General features: G+C 40.3%; 1 protein-coding gene across 3 annotated transcripts in view; it reads right to left on the bottom strand.

The window, feature by feature from the left end:
- Positions 1 to 227: 227 nt before the first annotated feature.
- The window catches only part of kdm3b (lysine (K)-specific demethylase 3B), a 29418-nt gene continuing 10538 nt past the window's right edge, over positions 228 to 19107 (bottom strand). The window contains exons 2-25 of one of the 3 annotated variants that reach the window (XM_023277596.3): positions 17284 to 17448; positions 15963 to 16076; positions 15452 to 15557; positions 14012 to 14136; positions 13868 to 13927; positions 13074 to 13766; positions 11757 to 12954; positions 11454 to 11670; positions 11110 to 11324; positions 10827 to 10979; positions 10523 to 10630; positions 10279 to 10406; positions 9888 to 10188; positions 9538 to 9791; positions 7769 to 8041; positions 7440 to 7611; positions 7216 to 7306; positions 6250 to 6380; positions 4860 to 4979; positions 4362 to 4385; positions 2102 to 2241; positions 1689 to 1865; positions 1425 to 1559; positions 228 to 1157 (exon numbers count right to left, since the gene is read on the bottom strand). In XM_023277596.3, the coding sequence (XP_023133364.2) occupies positions 1077 to 1157; positions 1425 to 1559; positions 1689 to 1865; positions 2102 to 2241; positions 4362 to 4385; positions 4860 to 4979; positions 6250 to 6380; positions 7216 to 7306; positions 7440 to 7611; positions 7769 to 8041; positions 9538 to 9791; positions 9888 to 10188; positions 10279 to 10406; positions 10523 to 10630; positions 10827 to 10979; positions 11110 to 11324; positions 11454 to 11670; positions 11757 to 12954; positions 13074 to 13766; positions 13868 to 13927; positions 14012 to 14136; positions 15452 to 15557; positions 15963 to 16076; positions 17284 to 17448 (5181 nt within the window). In that variant the 3' untranslated portion in view covers positions 228 to 1076. The remainder of the gene's footprint in view (positions 1158 to 1424; positions 1560 to 1688; positions 1866 to 2101; positions 2242 to 4361; positions 4386 to 4859; positions 4980 to 6249; positions 6381 to 7215; positions 7307 to 7439; positions 7612 to 7768; positions 8042 to 9537; positions 9792 to 9887; positions 10189 to 10278; positions 10407 to 10522; positions 10631 to 10826; positions 10980 to 11109; positions 11325 to 11453; positions 11671 to 11756; positions 12955 to 13073; positions 13767 to 13867; positions 13928 to 14011; positions 14137 to 15451; positions 15558 to 15962; positions 16077 to 17283; positions 17449 to 19107) is intronic. The other 2 variants (XM_023277597.3, XM_023277598.3) reach the window with 2 other exon arrangements.

Below are 19107 nucleotides of genomic sequence, written 5' to 3'. Positions count from 1 at the left end.
GTTTTCTGTATTTGTCAACTGAATCTCTTATTTTGAATTGCTGCACAAAATAAGCAATCAGGCTGTAGAAGCATAATCCTAAAAAATATCAACAGATTCATTATTAATGACAAGAACTGTCAGGCCTAACCCAAGCATCTCAATACACATCCACACTTTATAGACACGCTGGCGTGCATGCAAAGAGGCTTTGTAGGTTTTTTTGTTAAAAAGCATTAAATAAACAGTAGTTTTTGTAAACTTTATTGTGAAAAATCAAACAGACTGCTAAGATCAATATATATATTGATACAATGTTAATGGCCAGTAGTTCTGTTCAGCTGCAGTTGTGAATCTTGAACAACGTTGTTGGAAGTCTGTAGTTAATTCAGCCCACAGGACAAAGACAGGTGGAAAAAAAAACTGCCCTCTGAATCTCTCCTCATCATTACCTTGTGGTGTATAAAAAGAAACGACTTGTTACTCTAAAAGTGAAATAAGAAAACTAAAAATACAAAACTTTGGTCTGCTTCCCTTGACTGGCTGCTTCACAAATCCATTTCAGCCACAGAGGGCAGAAACAATCAGCTGTTTAAAAACTTCAACAAAAAAATCTACAAAAACAGGTTAACCTTGCTCCTATCGAAGAAAATAATATCAATGTCATCAAAATAGGAAAGTTAGCCCAGTACTCACATTTTGTCAGTTGCTTATATTGTAGCTGAACCTCTGCTCCAAAGGCACGGCAGCTTTTACCTCCCTTACTCTCACATCTTACATATACAATGAAAACAACAGAACAAACACACTGACCTTAAATACAGAGTTAATCAAAAAAGAAAAAAAAATTGAAAAACAACTAGACAAGTTTGAGCGTACGTGTAACAGCGATGAAGAATTTCATCGAAGCGCTGATTTGTCCCTCCCCGTCTAATCCCTCCCCAAATCAAATGTTCTCATTCCCCAGACCGTCACTGCCCCAAAAACCTACACTACCTCTGTACTCTGCAGCTTGTACTTGTGTATGTAGGTAAGTGATCTATGCTGTGTGTGCGTAGCGGAGTGGTCTTCAGAGGCTGGTTGTTTGGAGACAGGAACTAAGGGCGTGCTAGTTTAGGTTCATGGGCCTTCAGTGTCCCGACAGCGTCCTTCACTGCGTGATAGATGATGTTCTTCACCTGAGGAACAACAACAAGGTGAGTCTGGTAAAACAACCAAAGACAGACAAACTATCACAGACTACAGCTCGGTACTGTCTGAACTTCTTTCAGCATTAGTGCCCAAGATGGTGTACGATAGCGAAACAATTATGCCTGATCGGTGTATAATACTAAGCAGATTAAAAAACACTGAACACAGAGTTACATAAACTGTAAAATACTGTGTAGAAACAACACTAAACAGAGATCATTCCGTATTTATGAACACTTGTTAAGAGAGCCAACCTGTAGCTTGTCTTCGTGGTTCGTGTGAGTAGTGGACAGGTGTCTGAATTCCTGGGTCAGTCTGAAACAGTGCCTCACATGTTCTGGAGACACAAAGTCCTCTGCCACCTTGATACAGCTGTACAGGTTGTGCACCTGAGAGGGGAAAAGCACAGAAAGAGCACCTTTGTTCATGAAAGAAGAGGATAATAGACAATGTATCTTGAATCATGTGGTATTCAGAAGGGATATGTACAGAAAATCTACTTGTATAAAAAGTCTGACCTGGTGAGGCGCTCCAGCAGGGATAAATACAGCATCACCTAAGAACTGTACAATGGCCCAGCCCTGGACGCCATATTCTTCATAGAGCCTGCGGCGGAGCACCTGGTCCAGGTACCAGCTCTGGTCATGAATGGGGTCGTGGTCTGGAGGGTTCTCTTGGCCTTGCTCTTCTCCCACCTGACACAGGTAAGAATAGGCCATGGCATAGAAAGGATTACATGTAACTCAGATCCCCAGCTGGATTCAAACCAGGCACAGCTGATTTTTGTTCGTGCTAACATCCTACTGAAGCTTCTACCCCCTTTTCTATTTACAAATGATAATTCTACTATCTGTGCAGGACAGTCTCACAGTACATGGAGCTCATGATAGTGCAGCTTGAGACATCTAACAGCAATCTACTGGCTGCTGACCTTGCGGAGCAATTCTCTGATCTTCTCAGCATCCTTGGCAGCATAGATGTGCCAGAGAGCTCCAGGTTTCTCCTTCCCTTCGTACACCCTCCTCTTCGTCATTTCATCCACATCGCCCTCCTCGATGGTGGTCATAACCTCTGGAGTCCGAACATAAGCAACAAGGCAGACACATACAGGGCACCAACCAGTCATCAGCAGTGTTTCCATGACAACACCATATTTCAGTCAAGTTTCTTGTTTAAATGGCCTCGGAAATTACTTTTTAAGCTGTGATAGATTTAACATTACTGGAACGTACAAGTCTTTTCTATATTCCATTTTCATGAATGACTAAATAAATCCTGCCTCAGTCTCAGGGACAGTGATCAAGACTGTTAAATATACATTTCCCATAATACACAGCATAATTCTTGAACAAGTACAATAATGTACATCCATCATACTGTTTGACAAAAATGGAGCAGAGCTGTAGTTCTCAACTGGTGGCTCATGACCCAGTAGTGGGTTGCAAGTCCATCCTAGTTGGACTGCAGGATTGTGGGCTGCAATGGTTTTATTTTGAAGTGCATACATTTTCAAGTGCTTCTCTTAAAATACTATTTGCAACTGCACAATGTGGATGTCAATACACAAGCACCTGAAGTATCAGTGCATTGTATTCATGGATTTCTCCAAACAAATGTGACTAATTAAAAAAGCCTTTGGCAAAGCACAAAAATGCCATAGCAGAAGTACAATTTCTAGTGCAAAAACACAGCATGGATTATTTAAATGTTGATTTCAACAAATCAAGGATATAAAAATGTATGTAATTGTTACTAAGTGTGAATCCCATGGCCAGACCAGTTGAGAACCATTCGGGAAAAGAAAAGGACAAGTTACAGACTTCACAATCACATTTACTGGCACAACGTTCACATCCACAGCCTGTTGCTTTATAAAGCAGCTAAAACTACTGTTGTGAGGTCCAGTGATCTCTTACTTTAGTAGTGATTGCTCAGTGATTCAAAAAGATTAGTGGAAATAAAAACATTTATAACTAATATATGTAAGCTCCAGTGGACATCTGACTTCCACCACTCCAAGGCTGAGTTTGTCTTCGCAACCCAACCATGTGACCAGTAACCTACTTATACCTATTTATCTGCATGTGTGTACGTCATTCCTGTTACTCAGAAATGATTAATTCACAGTTAAAAGTTTAGTTGCCAGGCGAAAACAGTGCACATATGTATTTTGATGTGTGTGTAAAATCCCTGGTCCTACATTTATACTGCTATGTGTAGGAATGGGTACCGAGGATTAGTGTTAAACTGGTAAACGACAGGTTAGAAGTGTAGCACTGGTAAGCTCAAGGATTAAATGTAACAAAGCGAAAGAAGCTCCTGAACCAACTCTGTGTAAGCATTTGTAGTAAAGTAGGTAAAAAGCTGGCACACTACTGGAATAATACACGGTATGCCTACACTTTGGACAAAGTGCTTTGATTCTCCAGCCAATCCACTTCCACTGGGTCAAGTTGCAGAGTGATTATTTATTTAATCCAACCAGTCAAGTCAATTCAAGGCAGAATATATTAGTAGATGTACAAACTTCAACATTACCAAGTTTAGGAAGTTACAGCACCAGCTCAAGATTAAACCCAACACAATTCCGGTGCAATTTATGAATTTCAATCCCAATATATCATTAAAGTTTAAACAGCACCTGTCTTGATAAAATCCTAACGATACCCATCCATAGTTCTGTATGTGCCAGAGAAACTGTGATGAGCTAAAAGGAATCTGCAAGGGAATAGGGATGTCAACTCTAAATGCCCTTCATTCAAACTTTTCTCCCACAGCGTAAGGACCAGAGCACAGTGCACCCAAAACTAACAGGAACAGAAGATACAGTACTCCCAGTACAGTAGCTATATGGAATGTGAACTCCATGTCAAATCACTGAATTCACATTGCTGCAAATGTGACACATTTTTCAACCCTACCCTGAAATCTACATAGAAGAAGAAAGCGGGAATCTCCACAGGCCAACAATGGTAAATTCAATGCCAGCTTAAGCTCAATAAAGGTTGCATTCAAATAGATATCTAGAATGAGGTATAAAACATGCAACAGTCGAAGCTAAGGAAGCGGTCCTAATGCTCTGGCCCCTACTGCACGATAATAACAGAAGGATGGAGCGGAGGAGTGAAGAAGGGGAGTTAGTCAAGAAGAAGGGCATGCTACTCAAGTGATACAACTGAAAGTCTACAGACCTTTGCGTCCAGAGATGTCTGCCTCTGTGAATGAGAAATTTTGCCACAATGTAAATGAGTGAGACCCACTTAAGGGTCTTTTCAGGGTCCTATCCAGGTCAATCAAGACTGGAACAACTACGACAGTCTAGTCATGATGTTCGTGACAAAGATGTGCAAAATATACACAAGATTGTTCACGAGGAGCTACATCAATGACGAGTGAATGATAATCAGGCGTTTGATGTAAGTTCCTCCATTTACATCGTAGTTATGCTGTACATAATGCTTTGGATTTGGCAGGGTGGATAAACATCTATGTAATATTGATAGTAATTTACATTTAACAAATTTTGTGTTTTGGGGAGAAAGTCCTGATTTTAATAACATTTAGTTGCTCATTTAATTGTGGGTCTGTTGGAATAAATGCATCTTAAATGTGTGAGAGAGTGCATGAATGAGAGAGAAAGTGTGACAGAGAAGGGAAGAGAGACAAAGAGTGAGTTTAAATCTACTGACCTTGCTCCTGATTTCCCTCCCCTTGAGGGATGCCAACATAGACCATGACATTAACAGCATCAGACACATCCAGATGGAGGTTCGTGGTTCCCACCTTCCTGTCTTCAGTTGAGATTAAGCCTGAGGGCAAAAGACAGTGAGACAGTGAGAGAGAGAGAGAGAGAAGTTACAGACACATATGGGTCATTCCATATGAAATCAACAGATTTCCCACCTGACCCTCTCAGATTTTTCTAATTTTTTACATACTTATAGAACATTATATATGATGGAAAAATCCAAAATTGCAAGGCTTAATTGTAAAGAGATCCAAAGTTATGACCATTTGAAGTAGGTAGGGGGTACCCTAAAATTGTGACCAAAATTAAGACTTGAAATTTTCGGCTATTTTCAGGCTTCTATAACTTCTGAAAAAAAAGAGCTAGAGGTCTGAAATTTTCAGGATCATTTCATAGGAATCCATAGTCCTAAGAAATGTGAAAATATTTACTTAAAACTTAGGATTGCATGTTACAGAGAATGACAAAGTTGAGATTTTATCCATTGTGAACTTCTAAAATGCTACTTTTGGCCACCTGTTACACAAAAACTAATCATCCTATTCATTAGAAATTTTATGTGCTGTATCTTGGTTACCTAGGGAATGGATCTCTGTAAAATAAAGGTCCTATGTTATTTATGTATGATATATAAACAACTAAAAATCCAAAATATCTGTCCGACCTTTGGATTCAAAGGTCAATATCAGCATGTGGGATAGGTAGTATCACAAAATAAAAGACACCATGTGAAAGTACAGGAATTGCCCTAAATTTTGACACCAAGCACAACTTGCTTCTATAAATCCTTCTATGTTAAATGTTCAAATTAAATATGCACATTTTCCACCCCATATTTTAGCCATATATAAAACAAAATTTAGTGATTTTCAAGTGTTCAAATGCATGTATTGCAGAGTAAAGAAGATATTATTAAGTACTTACAAATTTATACATCAACTGTTGTTAGTGAATGACCTTTTCACATTTCTTAGTACTATGGATTCCTATGAAATGATCCTGAAAATTTCAGACATCTAGCTCTTTTTGTTCAGAAGTTATAGAAGCCTGAAAATAGCCAAAAATTTCAAGTCTTAATTTTGGTCGCAATTTTAGGGTACCCCCTACCTACTTCAAATGGTCAAAACTTTGGAACTCTTTACAATCAAGCCTTGAATTTTTTTTGCCTTTTGGATTTTTCCATCATATATAATGTTCTATAAGTATGTAAACATTTAGAAAAATCTGAGGGGGTCAGGTGGGGACCACTTGATGAAATGATATGTAATGACCCATATATAGTGGAAGGAGGGAGGGAAAGTAAAAAGTCTGAATCAGACAATCATTCTTACCATAGGCGTTGTACATCTTAGGTCCAAGGTCAGGACGCACAAAAAAGTTGGGCAGGCGTGCCGCAAGGTTGAGACGACCATCTCTTTTTGTGTACTCAGGTAAGGGGAGGTTATCCATCAAATCATCAAACCTGGAAAAAGTACAACTTCATCAAATAAATGACTGACCTTATAAAAGAAAGACTGGAGAAAATGTTTTATACCTTATAAAATTAATATTTGGTTTCACAAAAAAAAAATCCTGAAGCTAGATTTGTTTTTCAATCTTACAGGGGGGAAAAATTGATTCACAAAAACCCTTTTATATTTATTGCATGTGTGAAATTTCTGAAACATTTGTACAAGTTATCATGGCCAAAATATGGTGGTTATACCACATTTTAAAAAATGTATGTGTACATATCAAGACAAGAAAATGAGGCACACATCATGAAATCAAAAAGATGGAAAAATGCAAACATTGAAAATCTTGTAAAAAGCAAACTGACCTATTGATGACGGCAAAAAATTTCTCACAAATCGAAGAACAAATATTCCAAAGGCCATATGTATCACATGACCTACACATAATTAGTTTATTGTACATTTGTAAATATTCTCTGTGGAAACAAATTGGTTTACGAAACCAAATCTACATATAAGGTGTAGTGCAAGCAGCACATAGCTCCACATCAGTGTCTATACAGGAGATATTCAGACACAGTTTTGAGTTGTGTGTTACCTGTGTGTTGGAAGCATTTTGAGCTGTATTTATACGCGTCAAAAGCAGGAAAGCAGACTTAAAGCTTGAATGTACACTTTGAGGTGTGTTTACCGGGATATAGTGTAAATAAATTATAAGTTGTAATTTATAAATTGTAGTTGCCTGTGTAGAAACCTGGATAATCGCATGTGAGACAGTACAACTGAAAAATGAGGCTGAACGTCCTGTTTAGACAGCCTGCAAGACACAAAAAAATTCCTCACCGTGTGGGCATCATGTCCCTGAAGTCTTCACCTGGAGGCCAATCCTTTAATTTTAACACCATGGGCTGCCCATCACTGTCTTGCAGTCGTTCTGCATTCACAGAAAACACATTAGCCACATTCAGGTTCCATCAGGGAGGAACATGGACTGAATAACAATTGTTGTGTGCATGAATCTGAACAGTAAATACTAATTATTTAGGAAAAATGGTGTATATACTCACTGGAAATGACCTGAAAGCCGTCCCAGAAGTCTCGCACCTTCACATCAGAGATAATAGCACAATTTCTACAGTTGACCAGGTCTACATCCTGATCTCCAAACTCTGCACTGAAGGCCTCAGGCCGCCACAAATTAGCTTTCAGGCGTTTATGTATCCCTGACACCAACACAGGCTGGGCACAAAGAAGAAGAGATTAGATGCATGACAGAATAACACAAGTCAGTGCAGTAAAATTTCAACACATCTTTAACTGACAGCCATCTTTCTTGCTCTGCTATATTCCAATACATTAATGGAAAAAAAACAATTATGCTAATTGTGATTCTTACCTGTCCCTGCTTCCAGCACTCTCTGAAAATCTTCCAGTTGTTGCTGTTGCTGGGATCCTGTAGACAAAGGAGTCGCCCATCACAGAGCCAGGAATGTGAGGTATGTGGTTCCAAAACACTAAGGCCCATTACTCCATCTTTGCGACCCCCCAACACACTGAGTTCGCCACCTTCAGAGGCTCCAGTACGACGGCCTTCTGCCTTCTTGGTCTCCACAACCGAGGCGATTATATGATCCAGGAAGTTTGGAAGGCTGCTCTTCAGCTTGTCACTCTGACAGATCAAAGAGGAGTTTTGTGTTACTGACTTATGAACCTTCATCTTTCCTTTCATGGAGGATGTATTAAATTTTTAGTAGGGCTGGGACTTTAACGCGTTAATTTCGATTAATTAATTACAGTGAAAATAACGCGTTAAAAATTAATAACGCTATTAATTGCACCCTCCTCAGTTCCCTCATTTCTGGCACACCGGTATCTCTGATGAACACTCCAGCCCAATAGGTGGCGGTAATGAACCTAAAGTCTGTCTGTAGCCATGAAGAAGCAGCACAGGAAGCACTGAGTGAAGTCAGGCACTGGTGAACAGTGAAGGAAGACGAGATTGAGCTTGTTGGGCAGAAAGTTTTCTCTTAAAAATCTTCCCGATGGCAGCTTGGATAAAATCCTGGTTGTGTGCAAATTGTACAACAAAGAGTTTTCTGATCACTGCGTCACTCCAAGTCGACGGTATCACCTCAATGCAAAACATGTTGCTGTTAGCACCAGAGCTAAAGTTAGCTACGAGTCATGCTAACGGCTAACGGTGTAGCCATCCCATAATAGACCACTTTTCTAGACAGTGATTGAGTTTACAGAAAGTCTTAAAATGTTGAATAAAATCGCTATAATTGTACTTAGATTTGCAGTAATCTGTGAATGTAGCAGACAGATGAAAAATGCAGATAAATAGAAATGAAACATTTTTGTGGTTTAAGTTTTTACTCCATCGAGGCTCTGCCTCCTTGGAGGAGGAATAACCTAAACAACAAAAATATCTCTTTTAATAACTTAATTATAAACTTTTTGTTTATAAAAAATTACATAAATAAAAATTGGTATTCCTATAAAAAGAACCATCAAAATTACACCATTTATCAGACCCAGAAAAGATGAAAACAGAATGAATCTCTGGATTTTCACTGTTCTGAAGCTCCTTGAACTACTTATGCTGATTTTATGTGCTATACAGTGGAAAAAAACAAATTCAGGCTTTAAGTCATCGAAATCACTGTTTTCTATATGTCCCATTTTCCTTTTTTAAAATAAATTTTAAATTATAAAAACTATTAAGTCTATTCATTGATTCAACTGTCAGCCACAATTTTATTTGAATTGAAAAACTTCACTTATTGTGTCAAATATTGCTATTTGACAAAACTGCAATTATTGCGATTAATTAATTGCAAAGCCTGTAATTAATTAGATTACATTTTTTAATCGCGTCCCGCCACAAATTTTTTGTTACCATTTAGTTCATATCTTGGTGTCTACAGCATACAAGTCATCCATTACTACACTAGTAGATGGCAGTAATACAATTTGGTAATCAATTCGGTTGTTCCTAATTTTAATATGTTTTTACAATTAAAATGACCCCTACAGATTTGTATAGACATGGGCTTTGTTGCTTTGTTAATTCAGAGACTGATATTGTCTATTTTTAATACAGATGTGTGTATTTTAAAGACTTCATAAAGCTACACAAAATAATGAAGACTTTATACGTACGCCTGATGAGGTAAAAACAGAGGGGAATGGTACCCCACTCTCTCCAGGGCCCTGGGGCAGTTTGCCTGGTCCTGAGTTGAGCAGGTCCCGGAGACTGGACCCCTCAGGTTTAGACTGGGCCATGGTGGAGCCCAGTAATAAACTGTTAAATAGCTTTGGGCTGGAAGCAGAAGGCTTCGACAGGGCACTGAGTGAGTCCAGGCCGAAGGGAGGCCGACTGTCTCGACTCATCATGGAGCGAAGTGAACCGGATTCTAGAAGAGGATGGTGAAGTCACTTTAAATCTGACATTGATTTAGACTTTTTGTGTATCAAAATTAATAAGTCACCATTTTCCATTTCCTACTTACCCTTTGTGTCATCCTTGGGTTTCTGCGTGGCCAGGTCTGCCAGCCAATGCAGAGCAGAGCTATTGCCTTCTCCTGATGAGCGCGACTCCTTGGCAGAAGACTGGATGAGGTTACAGGGGGAGGATGTACCACTGGTGGAGTTACTGGTGCTGCCCCCACTTTCCCCACCCCCACTGTCTGATGGCGCTGCTGTTTGCGAAGGTTCTGTTTTGATCGCTGATGTTTCTCCTTCTGCTTTTGGAGTGGTGCCAATACCAGAGGCTGCAGCTATGAGACCACTCCCACTGCTTGTTGTAGACTGCTGAGACAAGCATGATCACACAGCAGAGCCTTAAGTTAAACAATTTCCAAAATGCAGAGTTAATAAAAGAATGACATAGCACAACAGTACCTGTGAAATTCCATTGGGGGCAGTAGGGCGCACTAAAGGCTTAGTGTGTCGACTGGTACAGGGACAATTGGCTTTAATACCCCACTTGCCTCTTGCTGAGTGCACCATGTCACCTATGTTGTAAAGAGCTGAAAGAGAAAAGCAATGAATCAATGATCATGTAGCTGTCATCTGTACCAATACAAGATCGTATTTAAAATTTGATATTCATGAGTTAGGTCTGTAATTCAATCACGTAGGTTACCTGTCCCAGGTATAATTTGCGTAGGCATGAGGTTCTGTGGCTCATGAGGTTGACCTTTGGCACACTTCAACCAAGAGAAAACCTCATCCTCTGGAGCTTCATCTACATCTGAAGGAAAGAACACACTGACTTGTGCATTTCAAACACACTTAACTTCAAAAGAATCTCAATAAGTAACCCTGTCAACACATTTCTATGCAGAAAAATATGCAATAAAACAAAAAAAGTTAGGGTAACAAAGTAACATTGCAGTAAACATGTCGGCTAGCTCTGAGGTTCCCTAAATGTCACTGTAATGACTCACCCTCTCGCGGCCTGTTCCTGCGGAGCCGATAGCAGTCCAGACACACTCCAAAGCCACACTTGCGACACACCCAGTGGATGTTGAACAGGGTGGTCTCACATACATCACACATTTCTCTGACACCTCGCACAGCTCGTTTCCATGCCACTTTCTCTGCAAGACAGTCCAAAAATAACAGGATTATATACATGGCAACAACAGGTTGATAGTAAGAGTGAAGATACAAGACAAAATGAGAAAAAACAAGGCTCAGGTGATATCAGTGAGATGTGTTTATACTCACGGTGAGGTTCCACCATCATCATGGCCTCCTTCTCAGACATGACCAGCTGACAGAACTGGTCTCCCACATTAGCCAAGATGTACTTGGATGTATCGAGATCGAGGCCCTCTTGGACAGCTGGTGCTGGTAGCCACAGACCCATTGCCATTGAATCACTCTGCTGAGGACTTAAAAAGCCTTCCACACGCAGTACACCTTTACGAGTGAAGGCCAACCTGGTTGGAGACAAAAAAAAAAAAGTATAAATTAGTAACAAAGTATTATTTGCTTCTTAAGTTTTGACACTTGAACAGTAAAACCAAGAAACCATTGGAGCTATGTGCCCCAAAGGATAGAATTTCTACCTTCTGAAGTGGAAGAAACGACAGGCCACATTCGGGTCGTCGTCATCATCACTGTCGTCGTCTGTACTTCGATATTTACGATAACGCTCCAGGCGGCACTCGCGGCACTTATGCAAGTGAGGGGCTACATTGATGCACGAACCATCTTGGAGAAAGGACTCACCAGACTGCTTCAGACGGCGTACCTTGCTTTGGTCTTTCAGTACAGACTGGCCCACTGGAAAAGATGACTTGGTGTTAATGTTATTGCTAATCTAGATGACCATAAAAAATTCTGAGTACCTTAAGGTGGACATGACTTACCTTTGAAAGGCTTGTTACGTGGACGACTCTTAGCAGCCCCTTGGACTTTAGTTTTCTGCAGTATAGCCCCATCCTTGGCAGGATGAGGAAGTCCTCCTGGAATCTGGCCTTTCTCCAGGGCCTCCTCATTCTCACTCAGGTCTGACAAGTCACTGTTGCTGCTGGAGTCAGAGTCACGTTTGGACAACTGGCCTCTTTCTTCCAGGTTAAACTTCTGAGACTGGCTCTGGTCAAAGGACAAAAGCACATCCTCCATTGCACCAGGGCCAGTGCTTCCAAACATAGGGCAGCCTGAGGTGGATGTAGGCATCTCCCCCACTTCTTGCTCCTCCTTTGTCACAGTCCCTTCACTCTGTAACCTCTGAGAGGAGGCTGGTCCTGGAGAGGAGGAAGAGCTGGCTGAAGCAACTGTTGAGTGTGATTGGAAAGGGGAAGACAGAATTCCTTTGGGTGGCTCTGCCATAGTGAACAGGTTTGGCTTGCTGTCCAAGGTCGGACCCAGAGTCTGTGGTTCAGTCCCAGTGAGACCAGCAAAAGATGTGTGGGAGGTTTTATCCCCATACGCCAGAAATGGATTAGCAGGCTCTTTGGAAGCCTGTAGAAAAAGGTTCTGATGGCTATCTGAAGAATTAAAACCAGACTGCAGCCCTAAGCCCCCTACAGAAGTTTCATTATTACTATTCTTCTTAGAAGCACTTTGAGCTCCAGAGGCCACAGAAAGACCACCAATACTTAAGCCGGAGCTTCGTCCTCCTGCAGAGCCACCCAAGCCCTGGAAGGCCGATGATGATTTGTTGAACACACCATTTCCCGTTGGATGGGCCTCAGGCACTTTGGGCTGCTCGGGCATTTTCAGCCCTTCAGTAGAGGTTGCTGGCTTAAAAAGGCTTGGGGGCTCTTTACTCAGGCTCTCAGACACTGCAGTGAAGTAGTTGGTGTCCTTGGACTGGGTCTGACCAGCAGTTAGGCTTGGGCTGGAGCCAGAATTCTGGGTCATGCATTGGAAAAACAGGTTTTGGTCTTGCTGAGATTGGGCCTCATTCTTTGCTCCACCAAAACCAAATCCAAAAGGCCTGGGAGTGTCCTGGGAGGCTGTAGTAGTAGTAGGAGCGCCATTAGTCTGAGAGGTAACATCGCCAAAAACCGGAGCAGAGGGCACAGGCTGGGACAAACGACAACCTGAGGCTGTTTTGGAGCCCTGAGAAACAAAACAATAAGGTGAAGCAAAAGGATATTAATAAGAGAAACAAACCTGTGATTACTTGAAAAGGCATAATATCATGGTATTGACAGTACCGAATATATGGACTCTTTTACCTCAGTCTGGCTTCCCCAGGTAGGTGCTTTCGAGCTAAAACCCACAGAAGCAGAAAGTGCCACACTAGGGCCGCTGTCCTGCGACCAAGAAATGGTGACAGGTCCCGGGGAAACAAGAGCAGCTGTTTTGGAATAAGCTGACTGGCAGGACTCCTCTCGGTCTGGCTGGGGGGATGGGGAGGCCTTAGGGGCTGGAGCTCCAGGGACCAGGATTGGCATCTGGCCTAGTGAGGGAAAAGATGTGGTGGAGAAAGGGGAAGGGGCTGGTTTAAGGGGAGGAGGAGTGGGGGTAATAGTGGTAGTGGAGTCTGCTGCCCCTTGTGTAGGGAGAGTGCGACCATTTTCTTTGATGTGGCCAGGAAAACGAGGAGTAGCGTTTGACTGGTCCATCTGTAGTGAGGAACTGTTGCTGGGGGACGACACTCTGCCCTGAGGAAAGGTTCCCTCTGAAGAGCTTCCGTTTTTTGTTGTGCTGCTGACTCTTTCACCAGAGTCTCCGGCCCAGATTCCCATCCCTTCCACTTGAGTTTTGTTGGAGTCACCACAGTTTTGTGCGTCTGCTCCCGTATCTGCTGCTCCTTTAAAACGTTTCATGTTCAAGTCATCCTCACCCTCTGAGGCGGTCCTACGCCTGCGTCCGCTATCCCCCTTCATTGTGTCGCTGTCCTTCCTCCGCCGCCCATTCTTGCCAAGCTAAAATGGGAAAATATTGAGGAACAATTTTGTTAAAAATCTAAAGCTTCAGCATAATACAACCAATTAGACAGGTTTATAATATAATAAGACAGTCTTACCTCCTCTTCTGTCAGCATGACATGTATCACACGTGGATCTACCACCTGATTTTCTTCTCCCTGCAGCAAAAATTGTTGTCTTTAAGTAGCAGCCTTTGAGACCATGACCACCAAAACATAACTAGGAAAAACTTTGTCATTTACCTTATCCAAGGTGATCTCCATGATGTGTGAGATAGGATCGTGCTGTGAGACCAGTCCTGAGGCCCAGCACTCTTCAAACTCTGGCTGGTAGACACGAACTCTGCGTCCTTGAACAGTGTATGAACCTGAACACAGGAACAATGAGAAAAGGACAAGTTATATTCTGGCAGATTTAAATGACACACGGGATGAAGAATGAATAGCACACTTGTCATTGCATGCTTCACCTTGGTTACATCATATGCAGACACTGTGTTGCTATTTATTACTACATGAATATAACCCAGACATATCTCCCCACAAAGACCAAATTATCTCTCCCGTCTGGTTAAAAGTTAAGCAGATGTGAAAGCCTGGATGTCTGACAATTTGCTCTAGTTAAATTTTGAGAAAAATTTGATTTTTGTTGATGGCAGACAATGCCTGCATGGGTGGATTCAGCCATTTGTCTGTGCCAACACTAAAAATATCACACCTGTGCTTAAAAAAATGTAGGTGTCTGTTTTTTTTTTTTTTTAAATACCGCACTCAACAGAATCAACAAATAGATCTTAACAGTCCTGTATTTATCATTGAAATAATAATCCTAAGATTCAACATTTCTGTATTAAAGACACAAAAACTGTTCTACATGACTCTGTCTCACCACATCTAGGAGAACAGATGCAGTCTTTTTTATGAGGCACAAACCAGAAATCATTCAGAGTCCAGATAGTACAGAATGCAGCTACAAGACTTCTAACTTCAACAAGTAAAAAAAAGAGTGAGACACTGCCTAACAATTCTTTAAGAACTGATTTTAAAACCTCTTTGGTTGCTCTGATCGCATATCTAGGACAGCTGTCCCATTTAATCATAAAACGTTGTTTAATGAGTATTGATGCATCATTATTTAATGTAAGCCTTGGCAGCCATACATAATAAGGCTATAACAGAATCACTGCAGTGTTAACAAATTACATGGTATGCTTTGGGTCATCAGCTGTTTGAAGTCGATTTTTGTTTCATCACAATGTAGAAATTTGTTCTGCAACTGTATCAGTATATTTTTCAATATTTTGGTGAACTGCAGCCTAGTCTGTCTGTACTATATGAGGCTTACTAAAAATGCATATCTTGTGGTGCACCCTTGTGCAGTAACAACATTCAACATTAACATTTTCACACTCGAAATGCAAAGATTTGCACACACAGCAACTTTTAGGTCATCTGCATCATTCTTTCCCTGCTAAACATCAACTTTCAACAATACTGATTACAAATGCCAATCTTAAACCTTTCAACTGAATTTTTGAGGGTCATTCCTGGGTCTCCAATTTAAACGTGCCCAAAAGAAGAGCTTCTTTCAACTTAAATCATGTCGGAGACGGTGTTAAGACAAATACCTCAGAGAACAAGCGAAGGAGAACAACATAATAACATATGAAGGTTGACACTTACCCTTCCTGAAGATTTCCTGCAGTTCAAAGTCAGTGCGCCAGCTGGAGATGGCAGCCTGCAGAGAGGGTTGCTCCAACAGCAAAGGGTGTCTTATATCTTTATCAACCTGCACAAGAACACAAATCATACCATACTGAAATAGTGCAAGATGTGAAGCAGCAATGTAGAAATCACATGTATGCAACTTCACCCTAAAGTATTACTCAAAAATATACAGGTACTGCAGCTAACAGATGTTGCTTATTTAATTTTGCTGTTGTCAAAATGTCAAAGGTAACACCAAAATCCTTGTCTGATCAATAGTGAGAAATATATAAGTATTCAATTTACAATCACACAGAGCAGAAAACTGCAAGGAAATTACATATGAGATGCTACTCAAGAAAAAAGTTGCTGGTACTGTTCAGTAAATATTCTAAATATACTATTTTTATTATAAAATGAGCAGGTTTCTGTCAATCAACTGGTCAATAAACTAAGCACTCTAAGACCACAAAACAAACATACACACCTCAAACCTCTGGACAGTTTTGTTATCAGGCAGAAACTCAAAATTTTTGTTTCCAAAATACTCTACAGGAACCAAGGATCCTAAACCCACTCTGTCCACTAGTGAGCGGAAAGCCTGCAGAAAAAGACAACATCATGTAAATATTTGAACGTTGGGAAAGTAATTATAATATTCAGCTCAACAAAGGAGAACCAAGAAAACATTGATTTTAATTCTTTTAAGGTATGCATTTAATTGGATTTTAGATGGGGCCCAATAAAGAAACAAAAGCAATATTGTTAAGGATAGGTATGAAGTTGTGGAAGTTGAGCCAACAACATGTGGACTTTATTCAGTCATATAGCTAATGCCAGCAAGTTTGTTTCTGATTTCTTTTTAACACAAACAGTGCGGGTAAATGAGTATGCAGACTTCTAGTCTCTGCACGGTCTGTGGTCAAAGTCACTAATAAAGTGGATTCTTGTACTGACAACATAAGTGTATTGGACACCAATTGTTTTAAATATGCAAAATATTATTTTCTTGCATGTGGAACAGGTCTTTTTTATTCATGCTAAATGTTTTGCATCTATATGTTTAAGAATGTATATATGCCATGTTATAGTGCTTTTCCATTTGCCCAAGAAAAAAAAATTACAGGCCAACAGTTTGAAACCCAGGAAAAACATTTTTTCATACATAGTGTATTAGAAAACAAGTGTTGCTCACTTGTTTAATTTTGAAGAAAGTACCGTTTCCAGGAAAAATTCTGAGATGTTCTACCCACTTCACATTTATCTAATGTAACGAAGAACTCAATAACTGAATCAAACTCACTTAAAATTAAGTAATTTTGTGGCTAAAAAATCAATCTTGGGAGATCAGTGCCAAAATCTGGCCCTAACTGTGCTCACAACATCGGCAGAAACGCATTCATTGATTTCAGACTTAACCTACAAACAGAGCCAAAGCATCATTTCAAAGGCCATGCAAAGTAATTAAAGCTCAAACTGCAGCTGAAGTTTAAATAAGGATTTAGGCCCAGTGCAGATGTAGAAAGTGGAGCTGTGAGGCCTAGAGTCCACATCACAGCTAACTAGCACTGAACCTCTTTTGTCCATTAGGAGACCCCAGGTGCAGATCTTATTTTAAACTGTGTCTTGGTGGCTCAGGAAGTTTAGATTCATGCATAACTTTGATCCAAAACGTGTACCACATTGCCAAATAGTGATTACCTGTGCTAGCTCCCCATTTCCAGAAGTTGCCTAAATTGTTTATGTGATCACTTTCTGCGCATGAACCAGAAGGTTTTGCTTGCTCCCACTGCCACCTGAGCACTCACCAGAGCTGGCCAAACTGTGGCTGATTCTGGAGCTCCAGTTGTCCCGGTACCATCACCACGGCGGGCCCAAACGATGGAGTCTTCTACCAGCACAGCTTTCACCCCCTCATCATACACCTGCACCCAAGAACACCGCTGCGAAGCATTCTCAAACTCCACAAATACCTACAGTCGGTGAACAGAGAGAACCAGAAGATAAGAATACAGTGAGTACGTCTGTCAGACTGTCAGTGAAGTGATGTAAGACAGGTAAACGCACTGTGCTCGACTGCTCACAGACTTTTACAAAAAATATGAAGATTAAGCAATCATAATAAATTCAATTAACTAAAAAGGCAGTACAAGATGGAAGTAATTCCAGTTATTGAATATAGTACAGTACTGTCACTGTGCCTTGTACAGTGTACATTTAACCCATAATACAGTCTTGCTGGGGCTCTATCATTAGTCTTTTTTTAAAATTAATTCAGCTTTTTTTTGGTATTGCAGCCTTTTTAAAAGGATTTTTTTTCTCCCACTAAGTTAGAGTTTCTCTCCACTGTCACCATGTGCTTGCTTAAAGGGAATCATTAGGTTTGTCTTTATGATATTTTGAGGTGAAGACCTTAGCATGTAAAGAGCCTTGAGATGACTTATGTTGTGATTTGTTACTTTAATAAATAAAACTAACTTGAACTGAAGTCTATTAATCTTTATGTGCTTCACTGTTTTAGCTACTAGGCTACTAATTGCCAATTAAGACAGTGGCATCGATCCTCCTTAACGACCAAGAGCTCATTAAACAAGTTCTCAAAATTCAGTCAACTAGCGGAGCAATGCCTGTGAGCACCAGAAACCCCCTCTGTAAGAGCAAGTCTGAACTATAATAGTAAAACTCATACTTGTTTACTCTCACATATACTACCAGATAAGGAATATTTCCAGTTGACATTGTCATTGCTTAGTTTGTAAATTTACGTCATGCAATTTATAACAATTATTTTCATCTACATTAAATTTGCATGTGTCACTACTGCGATATGATCACACAGAGCTTTTATTGTACACATTTAATCCAACTCAAAGTTCAGTGTGACCCAGTACTTCAAGACAAAGGTTTGAACAATGCATTTCATTTTGCATACAAGATGTTACTGACTGACTCACGTTAGTAGTTCCTCTATCCAGATTGCAGAAAGAGTGCCTGTCAATCATTTGTTGTCTGGCTATGTTGGTTCAAAGAAAAAAGTAGATGATCAATTTGCTCATGAAAGGCACAACCTTAAAATTCAACATTTGTCTCCTGACTTCAGATTGAACGGTCCATTATTTTTGATCGAAAGAAAATTGCATACATTTAACACATTATACTGGAACAAAGAAAGCCGTCTTCTTAACCCTGTACGTTCATACCAAGGTTTTTGAAAGTGATCATACATTATCATACAGGACTCTAGAGTCAGTGTTTGTCTTATTTTTTTGTCTTCTCAAAGCTCGTGACAACTTTTAACTGGACTGTTATCAGTCCGCCTGAATCCTGCTGTTGCTCCCATTCTGGTTAAATCATATTTGCTTAAGATCAGGGTGAGAATTTCATCACGTTATTAACACCACCTATGCAACTCATCAACAAATGACCCGTCTTCTTAACATTACAAGGCAAAAAAAAAAGAACTGGGAGATTAAGTGAGTAAGAGAGATATGCTACGTTGAAGGTGGAAATTACATTTAGACGGTACTTATTTTTATCGAACTTTAAAACAAGCACTACTCACTGGCCAATGGGACTGGTAAATGAGAAACTCCAAAGACCAAGTCAAAATAAGGAACTACACACTTATTAAT

Source organism: Amphiprion ocellaris, chromosome 13 (assembly GCF_022539595.1).
Source record: "Amphiprion ocellaris isolate individual 3 ecotype Okinawa chromosome 13, ASM2253959v1, whole genome shotgun sequence".
NCBI lineage: Eukaryota > Metazoa > Chordata > Actinopteri > Pomacentridae > Amphiprion > Amphiprion ocellaris.
Note: the sequence above shows the minus strand (reverse complement) of the source record. Positions and strands in the feature narration are given on the sequence as shown.